The sequence below is a fragment of the Mus caroli genome, unplaced genomic scaffold, assembly GCF_978045245.1.
Source record: "Mus caroli unplaced genomic scaffold, Mus_caroli_1 scaffold_9, whole genome shotgun sequence".
In the NCBI taxonomy this organism is placed as follows: Eukaryota; Metazoa; Chordata; class Mammalia; order Rodentia; family Muridae; genus Mus; species Mus caroli.
Window position 1 is genome coordinate 104873502 of NW_028227264.1, and position 27892 is coordinate 104901393.

A 27892-nucleotide genomic window follows, 5' to 3' on the forward strand; every position below is an offset into this window, starting at 1 on the left:
TGCAAGGGATTATTTCTTAATTAAATCATTGGAATTGGAAAAACTCACTTTAGTTGAGTCTTTTGAGGTGGGAAGATCCACCTTTAATACTGGCCACACTTTCTGCTGGCTGCCTATATGAGGGACATGAAAGAAGGAAGCAGGTTCTCTTTGCCTACTTGCTGTGGAGACTAGAAAGTCCATTCCTCCACTGGCATTAGAGCCTACTTCTTTGAGATTCTGCTATGTACTGAAGACTAGCTTGGACATCCAGTTGCATGTACTGATCAAATACTGGATCCTTGGGTGTTCTGTCAGTAGACAGCCATTATTGAACTAGTTGGACTATAGCCTTTAAGCCACTCTAACACAACTCCTGTGTGTGTGTGTGTGTGTGTGTGTGTGTGTGTGTGTATACCTGCAGCTTTTTCTTTGTTATTGTAATGCTAGAACCAGTGGAAAGTTTTCCTTACACATCAGCATTGTGGAAATTTTGAGGTATGTCTCCAGAGTCTTCTTGTGGGTTTTCTGCAGTCTCTACTCCTCATTAAGTTACAGTCCCTCAGCACCTTCTTGGAGTGACTACAAGTAAGAAGACTACAGCAGCCTCCTTATAACATTCTCAATTGGTAGCAATTTCCAGGAATATTTTATGTAGCTTTCTGTTTTACAAGTTGATGAGATACAAGTATTTGTTGTGTGTTGTGTTAATCAGTGTGTGTGTTCTAACAGTCTTATAATGGGCTTCCATGAATAAATCTTGAATTTCAGGCAGTGATTTTCTATGTAGAGAAATGTCTTGTTGGTGGAAGCATTTATGGTGAGTAAGATGAATTAGCCTATAATGTGTACTTTCCTATTCTCCCAGTTGCTTATTGTGACTAAGAGCCCAGCATATTATTCAGAAAGAACTCCACATTAGCACTTGATCTTCAAAGTAAGATATTTTTTTTTAAAGTCATCGATATCCTTATGTTGACGATACTTTCATTGGGTATCCTCTCTATTATAAACATACTGACAATAACATTGATTCTTACTTCCTATTTGTACATGTCATTTTTCACTGTTTCTTTTTCAGAGTCTCCTCTGGCCTAGGCTGGCCTTGAACTCTAAATGAAGACTGGGATGACCTTCAACTTTTGATTAGGCTGTCTCCACCTCCAGAGTGTGGGAATTACAGTCACTCACCAGTATACCTTGCTTTTATGAGGCCCTGGGTATTGAACCAGGGTCTTTGTGCATGCTAGACAAGTACACTATCAACTGAACCATATCCACCCCACATAGATATCACACTTCTTGAGTTCAATAAGTAAAAAGTACTTTAGGGCTGCAAACATTAGTGCAGAGAAATATTATCATATCTATATAACTCGAACCACTGTACTAAGAAACTATTAAAAATCCAAGGAAGAGGACACTAAGATATAGTTTTTATACAACACAATAACAATCTTAATTGATACCTGAAACTTATTTAAAATATTTGCTTTAAATATTTTTTTCTTGGAGGTCAGTGACAAACAGATTAGGTGGTCATAAAATTTACCACATGAATGAAAATGTTGACGATGAGACTCATGAACTGTATCTGGATTCCAGTGATAGGCACACAAACCTACACATGACATATTTGTAGACACACACACACATACACACATACACACACACACAGAGGTACAAGTATATAGCATGACTCTATCAATATCCGCATACTGACTGTGAATAAGTATCATAGTTTTGGAAGGCATCACTACTGGGGCAACTGGATAAATGTTACAGGATATTTCTTTATATTCATTCTTACTGGTCCATGTCAATCTATGAGGTTTTTCAATAAGAACTTAATAGCGAGTTAATGGTACTCTTTGTTTTATAAGTGTATATATTTATTTGTGGTGAAGATTGTGCATGCAACCTTACTGTGGATATCATTCAATGAGTCATATTGGTGGTGATTTAATAGGGCGGGGGGGGGGAGGATTCAGTGAGCATATGAACAAAAGCCAAACCTATTAATTAACAAATACAATTCTTTAAATTGTTTGAATCTCTGAGTTTCTTCCCTTCATCTAAAACATCTCTTTTGGAGTCACTGACCCCTTTTTAATCTTAATGTTTGCAATAAAAATAGTTGACCTTTTTTTAAAAAAAAAAAATTCAAGATTTTGCTTCTGTTGTAATTAGCCTTTGAAATACCTCTTCTGAAATGCAAGCTTTAATGGTCTCAAAATGTTTCTCTTCAAGACATCAGTAGTGCTCATTACAGAGCCATTTTAGGTATTTCATGTATCTTATGTATATTTGTATTTGATAACTGCTCCCATTATCAAACACATTAAAAGATATCCCTATGTCCCATTCAGTAATATTATAATAATAACACAAATACAGGGACACATTTGATTAATTGATATATTTCTATTTGGGGAACATTTAATTAGACAGCTATTAAATTTACATTTACAATTTTCCTATTGTAATAATTTCTGGAGGGAAGGGAAAAAGGTGGGTAGGAACATCTCAATAATTTTGTGGACCCTGAGAGCTCTTCTTCCCTGCACAATGGGCACATAGATTATAATGAATCAAGTAGTGCTTATTAATTTTTAGCTGGTTATGTAGTATGATTCATTTTTAAAATGCAGGCTATGATGATGCAGTAGGGAAATTAATATAATGAATAGCTTTCTTCAAGTCAAAGAATCATTTGTGAAAGCCACAGAAACAAAACCTAACCTGAGCATATGGGCAGCATTGAAGACGACATCGAACTCTGTGTTGTCCAGCTCAGCTGCTTTCTTTGCCATCTCTGCTGCTTCTGTGAGGCGAGACTCTTCTAGGAGAAACTGACCTGCAAAGTCACGTAAGTGAGTGTCACTCAACAAAGAAAGAACTATTTGCAATAATAAATACGCATGGCAGAAACAGTGATCTGAAGACAAGATTTAACGCAAGTTTTATTTAGGTATATTTTACATGTCTTTCCCAAAGTTACAGGTATCATAATGAGTCTAAATTTCCGTGTGCTAAAATGATTTTCCTTAAGTAGGAACCTTCTACAATCTATTCAAGCAGGAAGCAAAATGAGGAAGGGAGGAAGGCTGGATGGGGGACGAGGAGAGGAAAGAGAGGGACTGAGAGGAGAGAAGGAAGGAGAAGCTGTCAGGATGTAAAGCATATAAAGAACTTTATTAATAAAAAGAAAAATAACAAAGGAAACCATATATATACATATATATATATAATTAATATAAAATTATACATAGCAAACATTACTCAAAAATTTCCTGTATATACTAACTGCATAGCAGGAAAGAAGAGAGGAGATTTAAGAACATCAGAAAGCACAAAAGAATTAAATAACCTGCAGATAAAGAGCAATATCACCTCATGTATGTCATTAAAGAGGAACCAGGCTAAATACCTTTCACTTAGATATGGGTATTAGAGTTTGTTCTAAAATTAAGATAAAGTATTAATTGTTATCTACCCTGAATATAATATTTAATTAAATAATGAAGAAAGAGTGCATTTATTATTTATATAATATTTAAACTATGTACAAGGTCGACAACTGCTAAGTGTTGTTCTTCCAAGCAGTCAACTCTGAACGATAGCATGCATTAATACAGAGGAAAATACATTTATCAGTTGAACAATGAAAGATACTTTCTTACAATTCACTACTCTAAACTGGAGAGAAATAAAAGGGAATATGTTAACTCTGGTGAAAAACAGACAGGAAAGAAAGAAAGAAACAGAAAGGTTCACAGCCACATTGATAAACACAGTGAAATTCAATAACAAAAAGGCTCAGTTCATGAACGATATTGTAGACAAAGCCCTTCAAGCTTCAGGAACACACACACTGTTAATGTACACCAACCACAAATCAAAACAACATAGTATTGTGTGAAGTCAAATACGCATTTCACTGTTATATAATAATATTCAGCTTCAAATTATTTTGTCATACAAATTTGTGTTTTCTATTTACAAAGGCCAAAAACTAACTAAAATGCATAATCTTAGCCATATAAATGGTTGTCTTTAAAATTCCCAGTTGAACATTTCATGCTAGAATATCTTCACATTAACATTCAGAAACAGTATCACAACCTACTAGCTATGTATTTTTATAATTCTGCCCATTCTTTTCTCCACAGGCCACAGATCCCAAAAGTCCACCATTAGTATTCTGCTAATATAGAAGCATAAATTATTAAATGTGAATACTTGGAATTTTCACTTTAATTTGAATACCTGAAGTGAAATGAGTCTGTTATGTGACACAAAGATCGCTTCTTTGGGATACTTCCCGGAATTGATGGAGAGTCAGGTAGCAAACATTTTAAACACAAAAAGATGACCACAAAGATGAAATAAAGGTAAAGCAGGCTTCCCTCAAATAATTATTCAAGCAATCTCAAATGACATGTGTATACAGGGCATAATAGCAAAATTTCCTGGTATCACTTATGGATCTTTCACCATCAATGTCTACTTAGACAGGCAGCTTTTATTATTACTGCTCCTACCACACTAAGAACCACATACTCCAAATTGCTTCAGTTTATCGACTGCTTCTAAGCTCCTTTTCTTCCCCAGGACATCCCACCACTAAGCTTTCTATACTGCTAAGGCTACCTCACACCAATCCCTCGTCATTTCTTGATTACTTACTGTCCTTAAATTTCTTTCATTTTTATGTCCTAAATATGTTTTTCTCATTGAAACCTTCTTCGACAAATTACCAATGGTTGCCCGAATTTCTTATGATTTATGTCTCCCTATAACCTAATTTACCATCAAAACCAAAGCATTTCAAAGAATATAAGGGACTGATATTAATTATCCTGGGACAAGAGTGAACACCAGAATTGTCCCCATATTGCTGCCTCAGTTACAAGGGGAGAATATCCCAAGCCGCTCAGCACAACTGGGAAGCAAAGCATTAGCCAACCACTGTTCTGGATCACACTCCTGGCACAGGGGTGATAGGTAGAAGTAGGAGAGACATAGAAGAACTTCTCTTGAGCCCACCAAGATAGCTACTGGAGCTTAAAGTGAGAGCTACTATAAGTTAGGACCAGTCTGCTAAAGATGGTCAAGAAAGTGAGAAAGATTCAATGGGTCTATCTATCATGGTAAATTCTCTAAAGATTGGAAGGTATACATTTCCACCTGCTCTCTAATGCATATAAGAACCATCACCACCCCCATCCCCCATTTTCAACAGCTTCAAATGAATGAGTCTGAGACAGAGCTTGAAACTTCCATTGGCAATTGGTCCACAATTGATGTTGATGTGGTTGGGGCATGTTCAGACTTTGAGAATCAGCAGGTTACATTGAGACAAACTATTTTCTACCATATTATGGATTCCAAGTATACATTGGATTAGCTTGCAGTTGGCTTGAACTAGGTAACCTACACTTGGCAATAAACCCTCTATTATGGGGCATAATGACCAGCTCTTAAATACAAGTAGAAAGATACATATGTATGAACACCATAGGCAACAAAGGTATGTTTACTTTCAATAAGAACCAAGGCAACACATTCTAATAAATCATTTGTCTATATATAGTATATACTGCACATATAATGTATATATATGCATACCATATAGTCACACATATATATGTACTATAATGTACACATATATGTGTATATATATACATATATATATATATATATATATATATACATGCTTTGTATTTGATAATTGAGTAGAAATGCAAATAAAATACAAACACACACACACGCAAAACCCTTATAGAAAAATTCATGTTATTCTTATATGTGTTTTCTTGCTGCAACATCTTTACTCATTTGATTTGTAAGTTGCCTTACCAAGGTTAACAATTCTCATTTTTCATCGCTGTCTAAAAAGGAAGAGGAGACAAAGGGAAATGTAAAACCAAGTTGAGAAAAAGTCACGGTGTATGGAGAAAACAGAAGATGATTGAAGAGGAAGCCATCTCTAAAGATCCCAAGACAAAGACTGTAAGTCACCACACTGACTTACATAAGATGAAAGAAAAGCCCCTGACTGCCCAAGTTTCAATGATTTTAGTGTAGGAACTGTCCTGGTCCCTCTTTGAATATTTCTCTCACGTGCTGAGCCATTTAAACTAGTTGGTAGACTTTCACCAGATTTTTAATATGACAAGCTTATGAAGATCAATCCTTCATTAATTCCTGCATTTCAAAAGCTCCTGTGAAGTAGAAATTGGTAAATTTGAAAGCTGGCTGTAAGTTTCAGGATCAAATGCTGCTTTGTATAACCTCTACATTCAGACTCCCTAAATTAATTGGAACTGGCATTCCTTACTGACTTGCCACAGAAAATTTACTATTAAGATCAATTCAACTAAAGACCTAAAACAATATGGACTGGGTGTCACGATGATGATACAATTCGGTTTTGAAAAAAATTAACTTTCAGATATATTCTGAAGGAAATGAAAAATTTTATTTACTAAACTAAATCACAACATTTACATTAAAGAGATTATTTGTGGAAGATGCCATATGGTCCCTGAAATATATATAGTATCATCTAATCCTTACTGGTATCTTTTTGTAGCTGATTGAGGTGGCATACTTCAACTGGCCTATACATTTTAGTATTACCATCCCTACTCTCTTTTACATTAGAGTTTATTTAACAAATATAGGCAGAACCTTGCCTATATTATTTCCTCCAGCAAAATTCTATTTTGTCATCTATAACCCTTGGCTCAGATATCTCCTAGAAGAGTAATATTTAAATAAATGCATGTTCAATGACATGACTAAATGAATGAATGTCAGGCCTTTGTATAAATGCTGTAACTTCTATACTAGTTTTGAAAGGATGTCTAAGGTAAATGGCCACAGATTTGGCCATAGCACATCAATGGTGATGGTTCATGAATATTCTCTGTTGAAAATGTCACTGGTTTGAGATCTCTGACATTTCCTTTAGATCTTTTTTTTTTTTTTTTTTTTGGTTTTTCGAGACAGGGTTTCTCTGTGTAGCCCTGGCTGTCCTGGCACTCACTTTGTAGACCAGGCTGGCCTCGAACTCAGAACACTCACTTTGTAGACCAGGCTGGCCTCGAACTCAGAAATCCGCCTGCCTCTGCCTCCCGAGTGCTGGGATTAAAGGCGTGCGCCACCACGCCCGGCTTAGATCTTAACAAAGTAGTCTAGACTTGGCTATGACTTGAAATATATCTTAGATCTAAAACAGTTTAAACTATGAAATGTACCTTACCTTTAGTGCTGTATTAGAAAAAAAAATTCAATGGTCTGGGAACAGAAAGGAAATGATCAGAAAACATAAGAAGGTTTCTCCTATAGGTATGTTTGTCCAAGCAGTCTACAGTGTGCCTGCTACACATAAGATACTCAGCAATACTCAGAGAGGAGGGGCTCTTCAAAGGTAAACATCTACTAGAGGAGGGAGAAAATGAGTATTACAGGTCAACAGGAAGGGAGGAGGCATAGTAGGAAAGGCTCAAAGCATAATCTTTGGTTGGAGCTGATTATTTTGCTTTGTTTTTGTTCATCTATTAATCTTAAAATAGTAAACAAAGAGGAAAGGGCAAAAGTAATAAAGATTTCACCAAGAGAATACAGTGTTGCTACCAGCATCCAGACTGTGACAGAACAGGGCCATCATTCCCCTGGTGGCCACATGCACCTTGGGAAGTTTTCTTAAAGATTCAGATGATTGAAATGAGAAGAGAAGAGGTGTAAAGATTCAGGTTCACTGGTTTTGCTGACATCTAGTGGCAATACAATTAGTGGGCAGAGGGAACTGAGGCAAGGAAGATGTTCATGGTGGTCTTTCTATTAGGAACAAATGGAAAGCAGTTCTGCTCACAGACGGTTGATGCTGACATAGGGCTCGGGATTTAGATTAACTGTCCAAAGGAAAAGTGGCTGCAGATTATGGTAATAGTGGGTGTTAATGAGGCCAATCAAAAATGTGGAGGGCTTTCTTTTTTGGAGCCTTGCTGAGCATCTTTCTAAAAAAACCTTTCATTTTAGATGTGCCGTCTATCTTTAAAACCAAGTGAACTATCCGTCCCTTTTCTAGTTGTTTGCTTTGTTTTTATTCTCTTGGCAGCCTGACTTAACAAAAGCTGTGTCTACAGAAGAAATGTGATCAATGTGCCACAGTCACTGGCCAAGACAATACATGGGCCAGGTAACAAGGAAAAGATGCCCGGGAGAACAATCTGGACACCATACCATGAGGATGAGAGGGTCTGGATTTGTCCCTAGGTGAACATAAGGCCAGGAATCTGTCCTAAATTGGACTTGTAACAAGCAAAGTGTCCAGTGTAAAAGAGATTAGAGAATCAGCTGGCCAGGGCCCTGCGCTCGAGTGGAAACAGGTTCAGAAAGGTGAAATACATTGCCAGAATAATGTCTCCCATGACTCGTTCCAAAAGGGTTATGGCATGTCCAAAAACTAGTCATGTAGTTACATCTGTCTGGTGGCAAGTGGGGATTTGAGTGGTACAAGGAGATGAAAAGAGTTGAGAAGAATGACCAATGGCAAGCGAGACTAAAGGGAGAGATCCCTATAATATGTTCAAATGGATTCAATGGGGATTGAGTAGGACATAAAAAAAAAGACATGGGAACAAAAAGTATTGGTTCACGAGGAAATTTTTTGATAACTTGATATGCTTTATCCTCAGAAGATGGAGAAAAGGCATTACTAGGCAAGGGGCCTAGTTTAAGCAATGAATACCAGAGGAGAGTAGCCTCACTTTGCTATATAATATTGTATGCATTATGCCAGGAAGTTTGGAAGATAAGAATTGAGGAGGACAAAGGGATCCAAAGGCACCTGCTACAGTCACTAAGAGTGACCAGACCATTTCCAGGAAATTACAGTTGTGTGTTTATGACTTGTTGAACAGGTCACATACTACTCAAATTATCATAAAATAAGTGAATCTTCTTCACGAGCTAGTAGCAGTCATCTTCAGTTAAAAACTAGAAGAGAGTTGGGTCTTGGTGGTGCACCTCTTTAATCCCAGAACATGGGAGGCAGACACACTTGGGATCTCTGAAATAGAGGCTAGCCAGGTCTGCAGAGTGAGTTCCAGGCCTGACAGGGCTACACGGGAAAACCCTGTCTCAAAAAACCAAAACCCGAACCAAACAAAACAACAAACCACCAAAACCAACCAACCATTCAACTGATCATCCAGTCAACTAAACCAAACCAAACCAAACCAAACCAAATCAAACTAAACCAAAGAGTCTAGAACAGAATCCAGGATAGACTGGACCATGCTCATTAAAGTCACTCTTAGACTGCTGTGGAATCTCACACCCAACACCTCCAATCACTGTCCCAAATCCACTACTCTTCTTGCTTGCTAATCCAAAGCTGATCTTGCTTTTCTAGTTTCTTCAATCCCAATACAAACGAAGATTCAAAGGGATGCCCATACATAACATTTAACTGTATCTCTTAGGAAAGCTTGACCTGATAAAGTCTTTAAGTTACACAGAATCACAAAGGGTTACCCTACTAAGGGGGAAATAGAAATAAAGATGATAAAAAGGAAACACAAAACTGACTGCAGTCCAGGCTAGATTTCCTTCATTCATTCATGTTCTGGGTAATGTTGACTGACCCTGCATGTGCTGCTGTTGATAGGGCTGGGACACAGATGGCTATAGTCAAGATTCTCTGGTTATGGGTCATCCTTTTTCAAAAAGGGATCATCTTACTGTATTATCAGATTCTGTGAGATGCTATATATGAGTTTGTCAGTGTTCTAGTTTGCTCTTCCGTAGTTGTGGCAAAACACCATGACTAGAAGCAACCTGTGAAGGAGAGGGTTTCTTTAGCTTATATATCCCGAGTCATACTACCGGGGCAAGTTAACTGAAACAAAGCTGGAACTTGGAGGCAGGAACTGAAGCCTAGACCATGGAGAAAAGCTACTGAATGGCTCATTTTCTATGTTTTGCTCAGCTTGTTTCCTACACATCCCAGGACCATTATCTCAGGGATGGTATCATCCACAGTAATTGATACAGTAATTACGTAAATATTTTTGGTGGAGTTTGTCTGAGATATTCCCATGTAGGTTCTCTTAGTCACTCAAAAGACAGATACATCATGGAGCCAGTTCTGTCCACTTTACAGATAGAAAATGAAGTCACTAAACCATTTGGAAATTACCCAGATTTCCCTGCCACCTCCATATCAATCACCCATCAGGAAAATCCCCCACAAGCCTGCCTCAAGATGACTCTAGTAGGGGCATTCTCTTAAGTGACATTTCTTTTCTCAAATGACTATCTACTGAAAATCTGATAACAAACTAACCAATACATTCAGAAAGTAATGTATCGTGAATATGTATACAATTAACATAGTTGATAAATGAAAAAATACATGCAATGATAACTAAATAGACATCTGATGATCTCATCATATAAACAATATTCAAAAGAGAACTAAAAGCCTTTCTATAATCCTTACTTATAATACTCTAGCTTACAATTCATCTCTATTAAATACTTAATATCTGTTGGGTTGCTGTAACTTTTCTGATGTCCTCTCTATATAATACCAGAAAAACAGAGAAAGATGTTTATATGTTTGTACTTCATTGCATATTCCTTCAGGAATATAACATACCTATTTTAGAAAAATTGAAAGAGATGTTACAAATGAATCTATGTAGGACTCCTGCCTAGAACCTGTCTGCTTTCTTCTTGATGTCTTTTGTCACCCTCTCCATACAGCTCAGTTTTTCCCCCTTCCATGATGACTGCAGATATGGGATCTCCCCTGGTGTTCTTGATTACACAGTAATAAGAGCCCCATGGTTTTCTCTTTAATTATAATCTCACTCTTCTCTGTCTGTATGACCACCAGACACCTTGTAATTTAGGTACCCACTATAAAAATCCCCAAGCCCATTTAAAAAGAACCAGAGTTAGATTTGGTGGGTTGGAACTGATGTCATCTTTAAATGTTATCCTCTTAGTTTGGTCTTATGAGAGTTTTCCAAATTGATGTAGGAGGTGATGGCTCTTCAGCTGGCACAGGTAGCACTGTGATGTGTCACTGGTATGAGATGGCAATGGAATTGGGGGAAATTTCTACAATGGCTTTGTGACTTTCAGTTCCTCACTCTGTTAACTGGACAGAACCAGCTCCAGGGCGTGTCTGGCTTTTGAGGGATTAAATCAGATGCTACATGAGACTTTCTGAAATATTTGTGTAACAACTGTACTTTGATGAGTTACTATACAATATATACTAATCAAAGGTTTTAATTCATCATGAAAATTATTCTTGAATGAAAATGCATTTCAAGTGCCTTTCTCTACTTATTTTTGTTTATTAATAAATGGTTATGTTTTGAATGTGTATGTGTGTCATATGTGTGTATGTATGGGCACAAAAGAGGGGCTAAAACCTATCTTTCCTCAAGGGTGATGCAAATGTGTTTTAAGTTGCAAACAGGTATTCTCACTGGCCCAGAGCTCACCAAGTTAGGTAGACTGTGTGCCTGGTCCATCAACTCCCAGGAGTCTGCTTGTCTCTACCTCCCTAGGCCCTCATGATTAAACATCAAAATACATGTTGGGTGGCTCTTTGCAAAATTCACTTATGATAATAATTATGTTAAATGCTTAATATAAAAAACTTTCCTTATAGTATGCAAGCCCATGATTGTGCTTATTTATTTGTTAATTAAATCTTATTTTAAATGTGGTTTCTTTGGATCTACCTTGGGTCCCCACATTTTCTGTGCCATCTCCTCAGCTGAAATTTTACATCATAAAGTTTAAGTTGAGTTCCTTCAGATAGCTATTAGTGTCTATAAATTTGGTTTCTGCTATCGTCTTCTATGCCATCTGATCTGCTACTATTGAGATGTTGAACGGTTCCTTTTTCTTCTATCTACTTCTTAATAAAGAGCAAAGCCTTTAGCCCTGTCTTAACTGTTACTCAATGGGTGCTGTTACACATTTCTGAGGTTTTAGCGCTATAGTGATAAGTCTGAACTCCTGCATACTCCAGCAATGTGTTTACCAATCACCATATTAAATACTGGGGCACAGTCAGAGGGAAAAATTATTCTAATGGAGCTGACAAAGTGGTGAGGAAGACAAACTATAAAAACAATGACTCAATTACAATTATCCTTAAGGAGAAACAGCTTAATTAAAATGTGACAATTGAGTGATAGGAGCCCAAGGACAATATGACCAATAGGATCCTGTTTTCTGCATCCTCAAAACTAATATGAGGATAAAATGATAGATGTGAGGGCCAGCAATAGAGAACACTAAACAGAGAGGACACTTGAGACAGAAGTCACCAAGAGGATTTGGGGAGTGTGAAGGAAAGACAGAGGCAATAATTAGCTCAAGAGAAGGAAGAAAATCCAAACTATGAGTCAGTCAGAAATTAAATGAGTGCCCAATGAAGACCCTCAAGTGTAGAGATTACAGTTGCTAGAAAAAATATCAAGGTTTTCCAACTAGGAGAAGGCTGGCCATAGGTAGTTCTGAAGTTGGGCATTAATTATTCTCTATCTCTCATAAACACAGAAGTTTAGGTATTTAACAGCCATGATTACCTAGATCCTTAGTTGGCTGCACTGTCAGTATTAGAATCCTGAGAACAACCATATCTGTCTGCCTGCCTGTCAGTCTATCTATCTATCTATCTATCTATCTATCTATCTATCTATCTATCTATCTATCTATCTATCTAATGCTTTAACCTGTGTAATGTTTTCTGATTCTGAATCTATCAGGATTATCTTCTCGCCCCCATGGGATCCACCTCTGTGATGTAGGAATGTACCGCTGTGACATTAATGGATGAAAATGGTAGTTACTAGTTAAGCAACTTCCTTACTCAGAAATTTCAAATGCAACAACTAGAGGAGCAAGACTTCACTTTTCAGACTGTTTCAACTTTGATTCATTAAGTTAATTAGCATTACTATTGTGTATGCATGTATGACTAGTGTGTAATCACAGATGTATGCCTGCCACATCTCATGTGTGGAGGACAAAGGGCAACTTTTGGGAGTCAGGACTGTTTTTTCCCATCCTCAAAGCTTGGGTAGGGGCACTTTTCCTCATGGGTCCACATTCGTCCTCTTTCTACATTTAGATTCAGAACACTTTGCTTTTGATTTGGACTTCATTTGTATACAGGATGATTTATGAAATATTTCAGATTCATTTTGAAATATAAGCATGGAAAAAATTGGTAAAAGACTGTATTTGATCTTTCCTATAGGAGCACTAAAAGAAGAGGGTCTCTATTGATAATTAGCATCATGAACAGATGGCCATCACATGAGGGTGAGTTTTGTGTGTAACATAAGTTTTGGCCATTTCGAAAACAGCATAATTTTTAAAATTAAATAATGACTTAAGTTATGGTATTGCCTTGATTAAGCATCAAAATGCATGTTGGGTGGCTCTTTGCAAAATTCACTTATGGTGATAATTATGTTAAATGCTTTATATGAAAACATTTTCCTTGCAGTGGTGTTATTGCCTCAGCAATAGCATAGTCCACAGAAGTACAATCTGAAACTTCCTAAAGGTCACTACAAACTATTTTGTTTCTCGACTAAGATTTCTTTTCAAATTTCCTATTAAAAATTTCAAAAGAATTTACAATTGAAACTTCAATATATATTTCATGAGGTAAGTTTTCCCAAGCCATTTTAGAAGTAAAGCTGTGTTGTGGATAAAGTGCAAGAAAACTGGGAGGTACTTTCTGTGTATAGAAAGCAAACAATAAAGAAACATTTGAAGGATTAATGTGTTTGCCAAAAGAAGTGCTATTAGAGAACAGGCAGTAGACTTTTGGAAAATATGCTCCACAAGAATATATTGAGATCAGTATATACTATGAGAAGCTTAATAAAGTGAGCAGACCCAGGGATATTAGCAGGACTCCCCCCAAGATAAAGCACACCTGGCTTTAAAAGACAGGTAAACAAGAAAGCAAGGAAGTATCTTCTGGGGAGGGAGTGGGAATGGATGAGAGATGGAGGAGGGGAGGGTATACAGGATGATACAGGGCAAATATGAGTAGCATGTGAAGATACACAAGTGTCAGGACGACACCCATTACTTTATAGGCTTATGTAAAAACAATTAAAACTGGGCAGGATGCATTCATATATTTAGGAATACATGTGTTTGTAACAACAACCAATGGAGAAAAAGAGGTATGTTAAGGTAGGATAAGGTTTCTGTTCTGTTCATCAGCAAATTAACAATTAAGCATCAGTATACATATTTAATAGAGGTAAAAATGAAACGGTATTTATATGCCTAAAAATGGAGATGCTGCCTCCAGATTTAAACTCTCAGCGATGGCTCTAAGTCCATGCCTACCTCCTTCTGAACAGGATGGCTGTGAACTAATTCTCTGAAACTGTAAGCAAGTTCCCAACTAAATGCTTTTTTAAAAAAGAGTTGTTTTGGTCATGGTGTCTCTTCAAAGTAATAAAACACTGACTAAAGAAAATACCTAATATGTGCTTTAAAATATATACGAACATACTTTAGTCAAATCAAGTTTTCTTCTATGTAACCAGAGCACATATTTATAATGTATTTTATCTTATTACATTGTTTTTCTCAAATAGAATTTTATATTTTGAAGAAGGAATTCTAATCTTGACCTTCATTCTTTTGGAAGATACTTCCTATTAGAGACAAACACATGCATGGGGGAATCCTTGATCCATAACAGACACCACTCTGAGAGTCATGAACCAAACTTCACCAAGAAACATGGAAATATACTATAAAATTTCATAAATATAATATATAAATTAAATATTATACTGTAGTTGATACCATAGTTTGAAACCCATTTTCCACACACTTATCAGAACTAAAACATTGAAGTGAAATTTGGAAAAAACCAATATTTTATATGTTACTAAAGTGATAGAAAATTTAAATGCTGGAAAACAACTAAGGGTCAACATCATCTTTGAGATTTACAGTCCAGGGCTATAATCCAAGTCTCTAATTCTCCTCCAACATTTAACTCTCTTTGAACCAATTTTATAAACTTTCAAATGAAACTTTAGCAAAACTATAGTAAAACAAAATCTTCACTACAATGCTTTTCTTGAGACACAAATTCAGTGGGTCTAACCCAGAAGGAAATGACAGTATATTCAGACGTCATCCTCTAATCACCAAAATGCAGCCAATATAAATTCCTGCAATTCTGTCTGCCCAGTCACAACTGAACTATATTTTCCAAATCACTCATATCGTTAACAACCAAACTAAAAGCACATAATTGCTTGAGAGAGTGGATTTCTCATAAAATGACAATCCACTCACTGACATTGAAAGCATCTTAAAAAGTCTCTAATCACTGATCACATACATTTCATTTAAATATTTATTTCCAAGCTAAGGGATTGTTTTTACTCATTCAATCTGTGGGTATAAACACCCTAAGGGAGAATGAAAAAAAAATTTTTTAAGTGAGTTGCCAAGGAACTGATATGAGAGACTTAGTATAAATATTCTTGGATAAAAATTATGAAAATTCAAGCAGAAGGTCTGTTCAATAAATTTTGTGTTCCAGACTCCATTCTAGTATGAGACATTATTGGAGATTTAACAATACAGTAGGTATTGATGTCACTAAAAAGAGGAAATAGAAACCTCCTACTCTTAATACAGAATTATCTAACGGAGGGATAGTTTTAATGTATGTACTTTCCTGATAACGCCCAATCAGAAAGTATCATCTCTTCCCCAATAAACAGCAATCACTCTCTAAAGCCTTTTTCTTTTTGTACTTTAACATCTCTGTCCATCTGCTCAGTCTAGTCCATCCTAGCACTCGAAGAAGATACAGTGCTTAGCTTGGGTTTCAAAGCCTCGTGGGTTTCTCTTTAATTCTTCTGCAGTCTCTTCTTCCACTTACTCATATAGTTTCTCCAGCTCTAGTCACAAGAGCTCGATTTTACTGCTCTAAATATACCCCTGTTCTTGCCTTGGGCCTTTGAACTTGCCAGTTGCCCTATTGACATCTAGCTCTTTAAATAGTTGGCATGCTCTTAGAGATGACAAACATCTTCTGCTCAGAGATGCATGACATCCCTAACCTCCCTAACATAGCCTCTACCTTTCACCTCATTACCATCTGAAGATGAGTCTCTAATGTTAATTTCTTCACTGGGTTTTATGAATAGAGAGCAATGTCTTGTAGCAAGTCAATACATCTTATAAAAAAAAAAAAAAAGAAATCCTTCTCTAAGAATTTTAAGTTAAGGTCTGGCATGGTGGTACATACTACCTTTAATCCCAGGACTCAGGAGGCAATGTCAGGTAGATCTCTGTGAGTCTGAGGCCAGCTTAATCTACAAAATGAGGTCCATGGAAGCCAGGGCTACTTAGAGAAATCCTCTCTCTAATTAATTAAGTTTTAAGCTAAGTCATAACATTCTTCGATTCTGTACATAAATATCTACTGATAAAAATGTCTATTTTGCTGCTCATCTAATATAATGCTTAAGGATATTAAAGGAAAGAGAACATATGTTTTAAAAGGGAAACACCGAGTAATTGAGAGATGCAGAAGTTGCTCAGCTACACTGAATTTGGGTGAATCATCTTAATTTTTCCAGGCTTACCTCTGTTTGTTTGCAAAACAGAGGATTGATTTAAAATTAAGTCAAAAGTAATTTGCCAGTTCTAAAAGTCAAGTATTAATATTGCATCAATTTCTGTTACAGGATTCGGGTACATTTGTAGATTATGTGCTTAAACTAAACTGTCTTTTAATGCCTCATTTTCAATCTTTCCAAATTATGTTTAAAAGCAGGAAAAAGATTGAGTATTATAACGGTCCTTAAAATTATGTTGAATCAGGCGGTCTTCCTTCTCACAAAAAGGAAATATAGTTCTAATTATTTACATAAATCTCAAATTAAAAACATTCCAATAGAATTAAGAAAGATTTAGTTTTTGCACAAACATTTAAAGGCAGGAGTTATCACTATTTTTTCAAGTGACATAATTTTTTTTTCTTACACTTTCCAGTGAACTCAATCCAAAACAAGATTTTTTTGTGGGAGAAATAGCAAAAACCTCAGGAGCATAATGCGCCACAAAAATGCACAATGTTTTTAAAAAGTAGTGTGAAAAGGAGAAATAGCCAGAGAAGACAGAGAGGCCAACTCTTAATATTAATACAACAGTGATTTTTTTTTTCTTTTAAAAATTCTCAAGGAATCTGAAGTCAAAGTCAGTTTCCTTCTCTTTTCCTTTGACAGTACTTGTGACTGAACCTATTCTAGGCAAGTGTTGCACCACTGAGCCACACCCCTGGCCATACTAGTGATTTTTAACAATTGTCATTCAAATGCATCAATCAAGAGTGGGGTATAATGCAACTAACTGTCAAGGTTTGCTACATAATGATATTGGAAAATAGCTCAGGAGATACATGAAGCAGGCCATTTTGAAAGAAAGAAAACAAGCAGAAAGGCATGGAACTGAACATCTCTTTCCTACCCTGCCCTGGCAACAGTCCTTCCCTGCTCTAGCAAAAGAATCATGGAACTAACTTGACATTTTGTAGGGGAACCCACAAGAGCAGGGATGAGAAACATCTTAATTTCAAATATTCCATATTGGAAAACTGTGAAAATAAAAATAAAAGCTGAGGTGAAGTTGAATTATCCAACTGTTACCTCTACATAGTGGTGAAAGAGCAAAGGCACAGTAGTTTATGTTACATGCTTTTGCATCATGCGTTATGCCAGAAATAGGTGTCACTAGCTTAGGTTTACACGCATATACACACAACAACATACATATGAAAAATGCACTTGTAGTTGCCTCAGTTTCATCCTTTTTTATTATTTCCATTCCTCAAACACTCCTGGCCATCACTAATTTTTTTTATTTGGTTGTATGTTCCATTGTTTGGTTTGCTTTGGCTTGGATTCTTTAGTAGTTGACAACTGGGAGAAGAAACTAATACTATACAAGCATATTAGCTATATTTTCCACAGATGTAATTTCTCTCCACATTTAAATTTACCAATCTATAATACCTAACACATTAAAGTCAACAGTAGTTATTTTTTAAAAATCAGTAGTTTGTTAACCTAAGGGATAAACAAAAGAATATGCTTATTTTTGTTGCTGTTGTTATTGATCATTGAGAGGCAACCAACCTATCTGCAAATCTGATATAAACAGACATCTTATCCCACACCAACCAACTCTATACTTTTTTTTTTTTCTGTCTAAACACATGACTCACTATAATGATAGAGTGTTGCATAAGCTCATTCTGGACTGATTACAGCCAAAGCTAAATGGTATGAGACAGGCATTCCTTAGACTCGTTATAGCTCATACTTGGCCTCACTCTTAGGCATTTATAGCCTGGTATACATTCATATCTTCCAGAAAGCAAGCCATTGAGGCCAAAACGTAAACTCCTAAAACATCAAATTGGCATGGTCCATGAACAATACATTTACTGTAGAGAATTTTTAAAAAAGCTAATATTTTTATTATAAACTATGCATCAGATAAAGAGCTAGATGCTTTCCTGATGAGATCTCATGTAAACTCTGTAGTGAACATGAAGGAAACAACTGGAAAACTGCCTTCTCCATTAAAGGCCAATGAAATTAGCAGAAGGAAAATCTAATGCAGATCTCTCCCGGATGTGATGTTCAATGAAAAGGGAAGGATGTACCATGAGGCTAAATCTAGAAAGAGGAAGCCAATGTCCTCTCAAAGGTCACTGAACAGCAAAGACCTGAAATTTCACATCAGCATTGATAGCAAATGTGGACATCATGGAAAAGCTACCGCCACTCACCATAGTGCATGTAACAGTTTCCTTTGGTAGGATCCAGCTCAATAGCCTTCAAGAAGAACTTTTCAGCCTCACTCTTACGACCCTTGAAAAATAGAGAAAATGGATGCTTCAGTGAAGGATCATGGTGGATTTTTTTTTAAACCGTTGGACACAAATATACTAATGTCTACAGATAAACCATGCTGGGGAAAAGCACTTATTTTTAATCTAAATGAGGGTGACTGAAGGAGAATTTGTTGAGAGTAAAGACTGATATCAGGATTCTGGGAACATCATGAAGAGAAGAAGATGATGCTGAGCCCATTGAAGTGGAAGTGATCAAAGACAGGGCTGGGGAACTGACAGTGTTTTTTAAAGTTTCATAGAAATAACAAGGGTAAATGGGTTTACTAAAACAAACAAACAAACAAACAAAACCCCTGCTATTTTCTGTTTTCTTTAAATGTGACTAGTGCATGTACATGTGTGTGTATATATGTAGATGTGTGGGGAGGCCAGAAGACCATCTCAGATGTTAAGTATTTATTTATTCTTAATTCACATGAATAAGAGTATCTCTCTCTCTCTCTCTCTGTATGTATGTGTGGGTGTATGTGTGTGTGTGTGTGTGTGTGTGTGTGTGTGTGTGTATATGTGTGTATGTTTGTGTACCATGTGAATGTGCATGCAGGATGCCTACAGAGACCAGATGAGAATGCTAAATCCCCAGAAATTAAAGTTTTTTATTAGCTGCCATGTGGGTTCTAGACATAGAACCTGGGTTCTCTGCAAGAGCACCAAGTACCCTCAACTGCTGATCTCCCTCTCCAGGACTCAGCCTTCATACTAAGAGTTGAGCTCAATAACTTGCAAGGATTTCAGTAACTGAGCTACTGCCAAGCTCTTTCATTTAGTGTTTTACTTTCTAAAGTATTTATTTTATCTTTCTAAAGTATTCCCTTGGTTCACATCACAGCTATTACTGCCAACAGGAGTTATACACTGGGATTGAAAATGTAGTATTGCTCCTATCCTCAAGTTCTAGTCTGCTTGTCTTATACTAATTCCATGCAGAGGCAGAGGAGCTAGGAATGGGCTTGACACTGAAATTCTAAATCCAGAAGAAGGCCTTGCTCATCCTTTCTAACACTGGAGCAAAGTGTGTCTGTAAATGAATATTCAGGACACCATTAGAATCTGAGGGAAACATCTAAGTTAGAAAAACAGCAAGGTAGACCAGATGTCATAGACCTATACTTCTGAGATCCCTTGCAGTCAAGAGGCTGAAGGCAGAGGACACCAAGTTCCACAAGCCAACCTGGGTTACCATGGTAGCTCACAGCTAACCTGAGAAAGGATAAAGACTCTGCCACCCAAAATAATATATTATAAAGGGGGCAGATGGATATACATCAGAGGTCTACCGCAAGGCTCTAGGTACAACTTCAATCACCAGCAGCAAGTGCACGTGTACATGCATGTACATGTGCAAGCATGCATGCACATACACTCGCAGACACTCTACTACAGTAGAGAAACAAGAGTTCTGGTCTGTGCTGAAGAAGGGTTCTTCCCCATGGCCATTTTCATTTCTGATCCTTCCAGCACACTGTACTTTTGGAAAAGTTCACCCCATATAGCTCAGTGATCCCAAATGTTAAACAGAGCAAGGTTGAAGTGAGAGAACACAAAGAAAATGAACGATAGGGTCTACAAAGCTGCAAGTCTTTTCCTTGGGGTGAAGATGGAACAAACATGAGTCCTGAGTGATGAAGGCAACAGTTCTCTTGGACTCCTCCCCTTTACCACGGACAAATATTCCTTTGGGGATGTAATCACTCCATAACTTCCAGTGAGGAAACAACGTCATGACTTGGAAAATTTCCAACAATTACTTCTCATTGCTGCTATCATTGAGAACTGAAGTTCTGCTAACCTGGGACTTAACCAGAAACTACCTTCCCTTCTTAGCCTTCGTTTTAAGCAAATAGTGAGGGACCCAACAGAAAAACAACAACAGTAAGGCAGTAAGGAGAAATGTGTTTATAGAATACATTTAGTTTTCTTGGAATAATATAATCCAGGCTGGTTGTGAAGTGATGTAGTCTTTTCGTGGTAATTGCTTCTTCACAATGATCCACAGTAACAAATGAGGGGCCAGGGTAGGAGAGAACACTAAGAAGATATTTTCCAGAGTTTTCCATGGTCTGGCATGACAGGAATGAAGACCTACATGAACTCTTAAGTGCGGCATGGTCCCAGGTTATGTTCAGACACCACTGACTACAGTAAATATCTGCATGTTCCCTGTAGTTTATATACCACCATGCACCCCACTCAATGATTCAGTTTTCCTTCACATGTGTCTTTTAAATTGCAGACCACGTTCTAACATGAAATGTGTGAAAAATCGCACGTTCCTCTCAGTCTATGCAACTTGAACTAATTTCTCTGAGGCTGCTATGGCTTTGTTCATTCCCTCCTTTACAAAGAAAAGTCATAGAGTTGCTACATCCTTCACTCACTCACCTTCCTAATTCTAGGGATAAGCCTTCAGTCTCTATACTTATAACTGCGGATAACCTAGTACTCAGAAATCAAACTTCCAAAGTTATTTCACTCCGACAATGGTACTGCACACAATAACTCCTCTCAAACAGCCAGGATCATCCACTACCCAGTGACTCCAACCATAATGTACCACAAGAAACTGGGAGCATGAACAATTTTATATATAAGTGTCTGTGGCCTTTTATAAGGTAACAGCAGCAATTGTACCATGTTAGAGTTCCTTCAGTAATTCACTTAGCTATGAAGAATCCAGCAGCCTTGTGTCTGAGACAGAACAGATTCTAGGTGAGCAGAGCAATTGTACATTTTATATCTAGAAGACTCATGGAAAACTATCCCATCTTTTAGTAGCACTTTGCCTTATTACAGAAAGGTGGACATAGGTGGAGTACAGAGAAACCATTCTCCATGATACTGTTATCATGGCTGTATCCAATATCCATTTTTCCAAATTCATAAGGTATACAACACAAAGGTAGAATTATCAAGTAACTACCTCGTTCATTTGTAACAAATGTGAGCTACCAACACCAGCCAGCTAAATTATAAGGAAGAACAATTTGTAGGAAGAAAGCAGCCTCCACTTCATAGAAACACTGTAATTGCTGATTAGCAGGACTTTTATAAACATAAAACTATTTTAAAAATAAAAGTACTAATTTTTTTTTTAAAGTAAAAGCGATTGCATGGTCCTTTAAAATTACACTATGATGATACAGATAAAGGGATCGCACTACCTAGGTACATTAGAAACATGTAACCAATGTTGCTTGTTATTTCAATATGTATGCACACACACATACACACACGTGTAATAGAGTGCTGCTATGAATAAAAGAATACGTTTTGCTGTATACACAGCTTAAAACACATGCTCATTCTTTACATCACCAGGACAATCATACCCTTAGAATTTATAGAAGAGGTTAATGAAAGCTATCAGTGGTAAAGTGCCCACAAAGTTGGTATATGTGATTTTTTTTCTTAAAAAAAAAAAAAAGGCTTTGAACTGTTTTCCACTTAAGGTTTTAAAGACAGAAAGGAAGAAACTAGATCCTGTATCAATGTCACCATAAACGGAGTGGTAAGATGCTCATGTATCAAACCCTGGTGAAAGCACAGAAGGAAGCTATAAAAGTGTGTATCAGTTCTCGGGGGACAGTGGTTTGTGGTGGGACTCAGTTATTAAAGAAAGCTGAGACCCATAATCTCCAATATAAGAGGATTCTGGAGATGTCTCTCTGGGTGAAATATTGCACATCTGCCAAATACACACACACACACACACACACACACACACACACACACACACACATGCTTTGGTTACTATTCAGTGAAACACCAAACACTGAAGAAAAGAAACACCTCATAAAAGTATCTTAACTTGAGAACCAATCAACTGCCAGGCACCATGGAGCCCTAGGAAAAAAAGTTTCCATCATTGAGAAGTAATATTGGACATAATCAAATTTACTATCTCAACTATTATTAGTTGGGGGCAATGGGAGTTTTAAAATATGGAGAAAAATAAATTTTGGAGGCTTGGGATATAGCTCATCTGATAATGTGCCTCTCATGAATAAGACCCTGGGTTTAAGGTTATATATAGACCAGGTATGGTGGCACATGCCTGGAATTGCAGCACTCAGGAGGTAGAAGCAAGGGTATCATGAGTAGAGGCCATCCTGGGCTACATAGCAAGTTCTAGTCCAGCCTGGGATACATGAGAGCCTGATGAAAGAAAGAAAGAAAGAAAGAAAGAAAGAAAGAGAGAGAGAGAGAGAGAGAGAGAGAGAGAGAGAGAGAGAGAGAGAGAGAGGGAGGGAGGGAGGGAGGGAGGAAGGAAGGAAGGAAGGAAGGAAGGAAGGAAGGAAGGAAGGAAGGAAGGAAGGAAAAAAGAGGGAGGGAGGGAATGAAGGAAGCAAGGAAGCAAGGAAGGAAGAAATAGGAAGAGAGGGAAGGAAAAAGGAAGGGAGGGAGGGAGGGAGAGAGGGAGGAAGAAAATAAAATGAAGTATTCAGAAACCAAGAAAACGGGACTGTGCTAAGTATTAAAACACACACACACACACACACACACACACACACACCACACACACAAAGTTGCTTAAGTTCATGAGAAACAAACAAGCCCAGCATTCCACACTCCCATGGCTTGGCCTCCCTGATCAGCCCTCATCTGTTTGTGAGCAATGAATCAAATCCAGGTAAGATACTCCTGAGTTAAGCTTATACACCATATTCCACAGCAGGGCATCAGCTTCCAGCTGCCTTATTTTGTTTGCTTATTAAACTGGTGCTAATGCTGGGGCACCTCAGAAACAAGCTACCAGCTGGGTGGGGGTGGGCGCAAAGCCAGTAGCATATCTTTCAAAAGCTAACCAATGCCTTTCAACTACAAAATGTATGGCCATAGTAGGAGCAACATGGGTTTATATATATATATATATATATATATATATATATATATATATATACATACATAATAATTCTGGAATCTTTTTCTTGCATACTCTGAAAACTACATGCAATGTTAGAATCACACTATCGCATTCTGCTTTAGTTTGATCTACTTAAATTTTTTAAAAGAAAATTTAGTCAATCTGATATGTGGTTTCTAATCCTTATAACCATTCCTATGACTCATCTAGTATATGCATGTACATATGACACAAAGTAGAAGAAAACAAAATAAACAAAACCCCTACCACTCTACAGCAGTGTTTCTCAACCTGTGGGTCATGACCCCTTTGGGGCCCAAAGAATCTTTCACAGGGGATGCTCAATTCCATAGGAAAACACAGATATTTAACATTATGATTCACAAGAGCAGCAAAATCACAGTTACAAAGTAGAAATGAAAATAATTTTATGGTCGGGGTCACCACAACATGAGGAACTGCCTTAAAGTGTCTCAGCATTAGGAAAGACCCACTGCCCTAGGGGAACAAAATAAGAATCCATATAATACTTCATTAAAATGTAGTCAAATGTAATAAAATCTTCCTGGGAAGCCATCTCATGGACCTCACAAGGCTGTAAATCATAGCTCTGTTCCAGCAGGTCAGTTATATTTACAGGCATTTGTTCTAGGGAAGCAGATGCCAAAGGATGCCATTGCTCAGTGTTTTCCTTTCAGCCCTGTTTACATAAACTCAGTGTCTACTACGGTGGACTTGAATACTGTGTTCCAGTAAGAATGATTTCGTGGAAAAATCTTTAAGACAGGAAAGTTCATGTTGATTTTCTGCTAAATGTTACAGACAGGGGTGTAAATTACAGTTTATGATCTTATTGTAGTGTCTGAATTATACTCTACCACCCCTACCACTGAGTCACTTCCAGTTGAGATTTCAACAGTAAGTTGAACCCAAGCCTTAGTCTATTAGTATTTCAAGGCTGATGAAGGAGAAGGTACCCAGTGTTATAAAACATCAGTGCTCCATTAGTGGTCAAGCTGTGTGGCCATAAACACATTCTATCTTAAGCTACTGAGAGGGAAACAAAAAGGGTTCACAGGTTCTATAGTAATGAGTGTATAGGTAATCAACACTAAGGCCCTACCCTTGAGGAGCTAGCTCTCAGTCTAGTCTAGACAGTCCACAGAGCATCGAGAACATAGTCAGTTTTGAGTGTGTTGTTGAAAAAAAATCATACAAGCTACTGGGCAGAAGAATATCCAGTTGGGAGCATCAAGTGGTCAAGACCCCCAGTGACATATGTTATCAAAGTGCAAAATGAAAAAGCAGGCCAGGAAGAGTCAGGAGGCAGAGTGTTGGGAACTATCAACAAAAATATCAGCAAACAGCACATTAAATCCCTCAAGAGCCATTAGAAAGTCCAGAAAAGAGATGCATTGTATAGGGCTCAATTGGCTTACCTGTTGACTTTGGAACATCTATTTTCATTACATACACTTTTGGCAGTGATAAACCACAGTCAGTACTGGATGCCCCATGATCTGTTGTTATCTACCATTCCCTTGATGTTGTTAACTAACAAAGAGTTGAGTAGACTCTGGGAACTGCGATTGAAACGCTCCAATACCTATGTGACATACTTTGGGCAGGGGCCATGGTCATCCACTCTGGGTTGTTTTCAGTTTTAGTGTGTGTGCTGCTGGAGTCAGTACAGGGAAATCTTCGAATGACATAGGAAAACAACCAAGACACCAATAATATGGTTCAGGGGATAAAAAACGCTGACTACCAAGCCTGATAATCAGAGATCGACCGTCAGGATCCACATTGTGGTAAGAGGGAGCTGATTCCCACCCATTGTCCTTCACCCCCATGCATGCATGAGTGAACTGAGTAGGTAATTCACTAATGCAGTTAAAAGCACAGGAGTATTCTAAGTAGAGTCTCTAAGTTATACCTAAGCAAAGGCTGGAGCTCCAGACTTGGAGTGGTGAATGCATTCCATTCTACTTCCAGGGTGTTTATCCTTGTGGTCTTCATGAGGGTGGTCATGGTAGGAGAGCTGTGAAGTAATTAGATGAGTCTTTTCTTTTGACAATAAGTGGCTGATGGGTCGGGTGTGGGTAGAGCATTAAAAAACACTCAAGGATGACTCTGAGATTTTACATTGCATCACTTGAATCAAATGAAGGAAGTATTTATTCTCATAGGGAAGATTTGCGAGCACATCAGTAGGAACAAGCATGTGTAGAGGGCCATTAGAGTTTTATTTGTTTGAGATGTCAAGGCAACACAGACTCTGGAGGACTAAGTCATAAAGACAGGCTGTAGCAAGGGCCACACACCAAGAGTGGACAGGAAATAAAAAGACCAAGTATCTGATGCTTGACATGAGAAGAAAGAAAAGTTGCAAAAAGACCAAGCAAGAATAAAATCAAATGGTAAAATCAAATGCAAAGCACATCACCTACTTAGAGTTGTGGAGTTTCTCATAACAGACAAAAAGCATATAAGAACAGCATGAAAATGTCAGCATTCGGGACTATTTTAAGTGGCTATTTCAAATTATAAGACACGTTCTAGGATGCCCGCCATGCATGATGTGGCTGTAGTACCTTCTTGAAATCAAAACAGTTGTGACCACTCAGAGGAGAACCACACAACTGCAGGTTTAGGAGAATCATACAAATCTATTAATCATCAGTCCCTGGTGGAAGTAGGAGAGTTCTCCATCCATTTCTGAGATTCCAACCGCTCCATTACACTGTCCACAGCTGTGAATAGACCTGGGATGCTGACGGATACAAGAGCAGGGAGGCCAGATGAGGTAATGACCCTAAGATGCAGCATCTATTAGAGCCAACTTAGGCTAGTGGTGGGACTTTCCAGTGACTCGGTTGCCTGTGCATCACTCATGATACTGGAAGTAACCTCTCACCCATCCTCCTGCAACTAACTTCAATAAATTCATTATTTCATCATACTGACTTGGGCAAAATTGTGTCTTGGTCTGTCAAGTTTCTATCTCTTTTCAGTAGTTTTTTTTTCTCATATCATTATGAAAACACAGACTCACATACACACAAACGCAGACACACAAATGCATGGCCATTGCCTTTTAAAAGCATGTATTTAGAATGTTTGAAATTATTAAATATTCAAACTTTTTACCTTCTATATGGCTTTGAAACCATGGATAAGATATAAAATTGTGAAGGCACAAAAATAAAGTGGTTAGCACTTACAAATAATTTATAATCAAAGGTGTTTAACCTTGTCAGACTTCTTGTTATAGTACATTCCAATTTCCTGTCTACATCAGCTCATTTGTGTATCTTCCCCTCAAGCTTAAAGGAATGGTGCACACATACTGTAATAACATTTCAGGAGAGATAATTGATTTGATAAGATTGAACCATATCTTAAACTGCATCCTTGCAAATTGCTTTGACTATTGCATTGTTAAACCAAACTCGTAGTCCCGTTAAACCCAGTATCTCATTGCTGCTTCTTATCCATCCATAATCTTAGTTGGTGAGAACGGTATTTAGATATGCCATTAAAATGCCTGACAAAGTGCAAGTAAATTCGAAATTTTGTTTTAATCAACTTTATAATTAAACTATAGGTAAATGTACTCCAAACTAAGACCTTAAATCCATATGTAACCTTTCAGTTAAAGTACAAAAATATTCATCTACTTTAAGGTAAAAAATTGAATTAAGTAAATCATTATATATGTTTGTTGATTCTCTTAATTCTACAAAATATTGGGTACCCAGCATATGTGCAGTACTGTTAAATACTAAGGTGAAAAGGGATTATAATAACAGGCATAACGCCAGTCCTGGCAAATATATAATTGTAGCTGTATTTGGATGGACTAACCTAAACAATAAAGATCTGGTTTGACCTAGTCAAAGCACACAGGAAAAGTTTCCAGAGGAACTGTTATCTGACATAAAGATCAAAAGATGTATCTGATTGTCTGAGAATGAGGCAAAAAGCATGCTAAGGAGGGGCACAGCAAGGAAATACCT

General features: G+C 37.4%; 1 protein-coding gene across 2 annotated transcripts in view; it reads right to left on the minus strand.

Moving 5' to 3' along the window:
• The window catches only part of Tmtc2 (transmembrane O-mannosyltransferase targeting cadherins 2), a 388535-nt gene that overhangs the window by 73190 nt on the left and 287453 nt on the right, over nt 1–27892 (minus strand). Inside the window, exons 9-10 of one of the 2 annotated variants that reach the window (XM_021174328.2) lie at nt 18884–18965; nt 2722–2836 (exon numbers count right to left, since the gene is read on the minus strand). In XM_021174328.2, the coding sequence (XP_021029987.1) occupies nt 2722–2836; nt 18884–18965 (197 nt within the window). The remainder of the gene's footprint in view (nt 1–2721; nt 2837–18883; nt 18966–27892) is intronic. The other variant, XR_015048464.1, reaches the window with a different exon arrangement.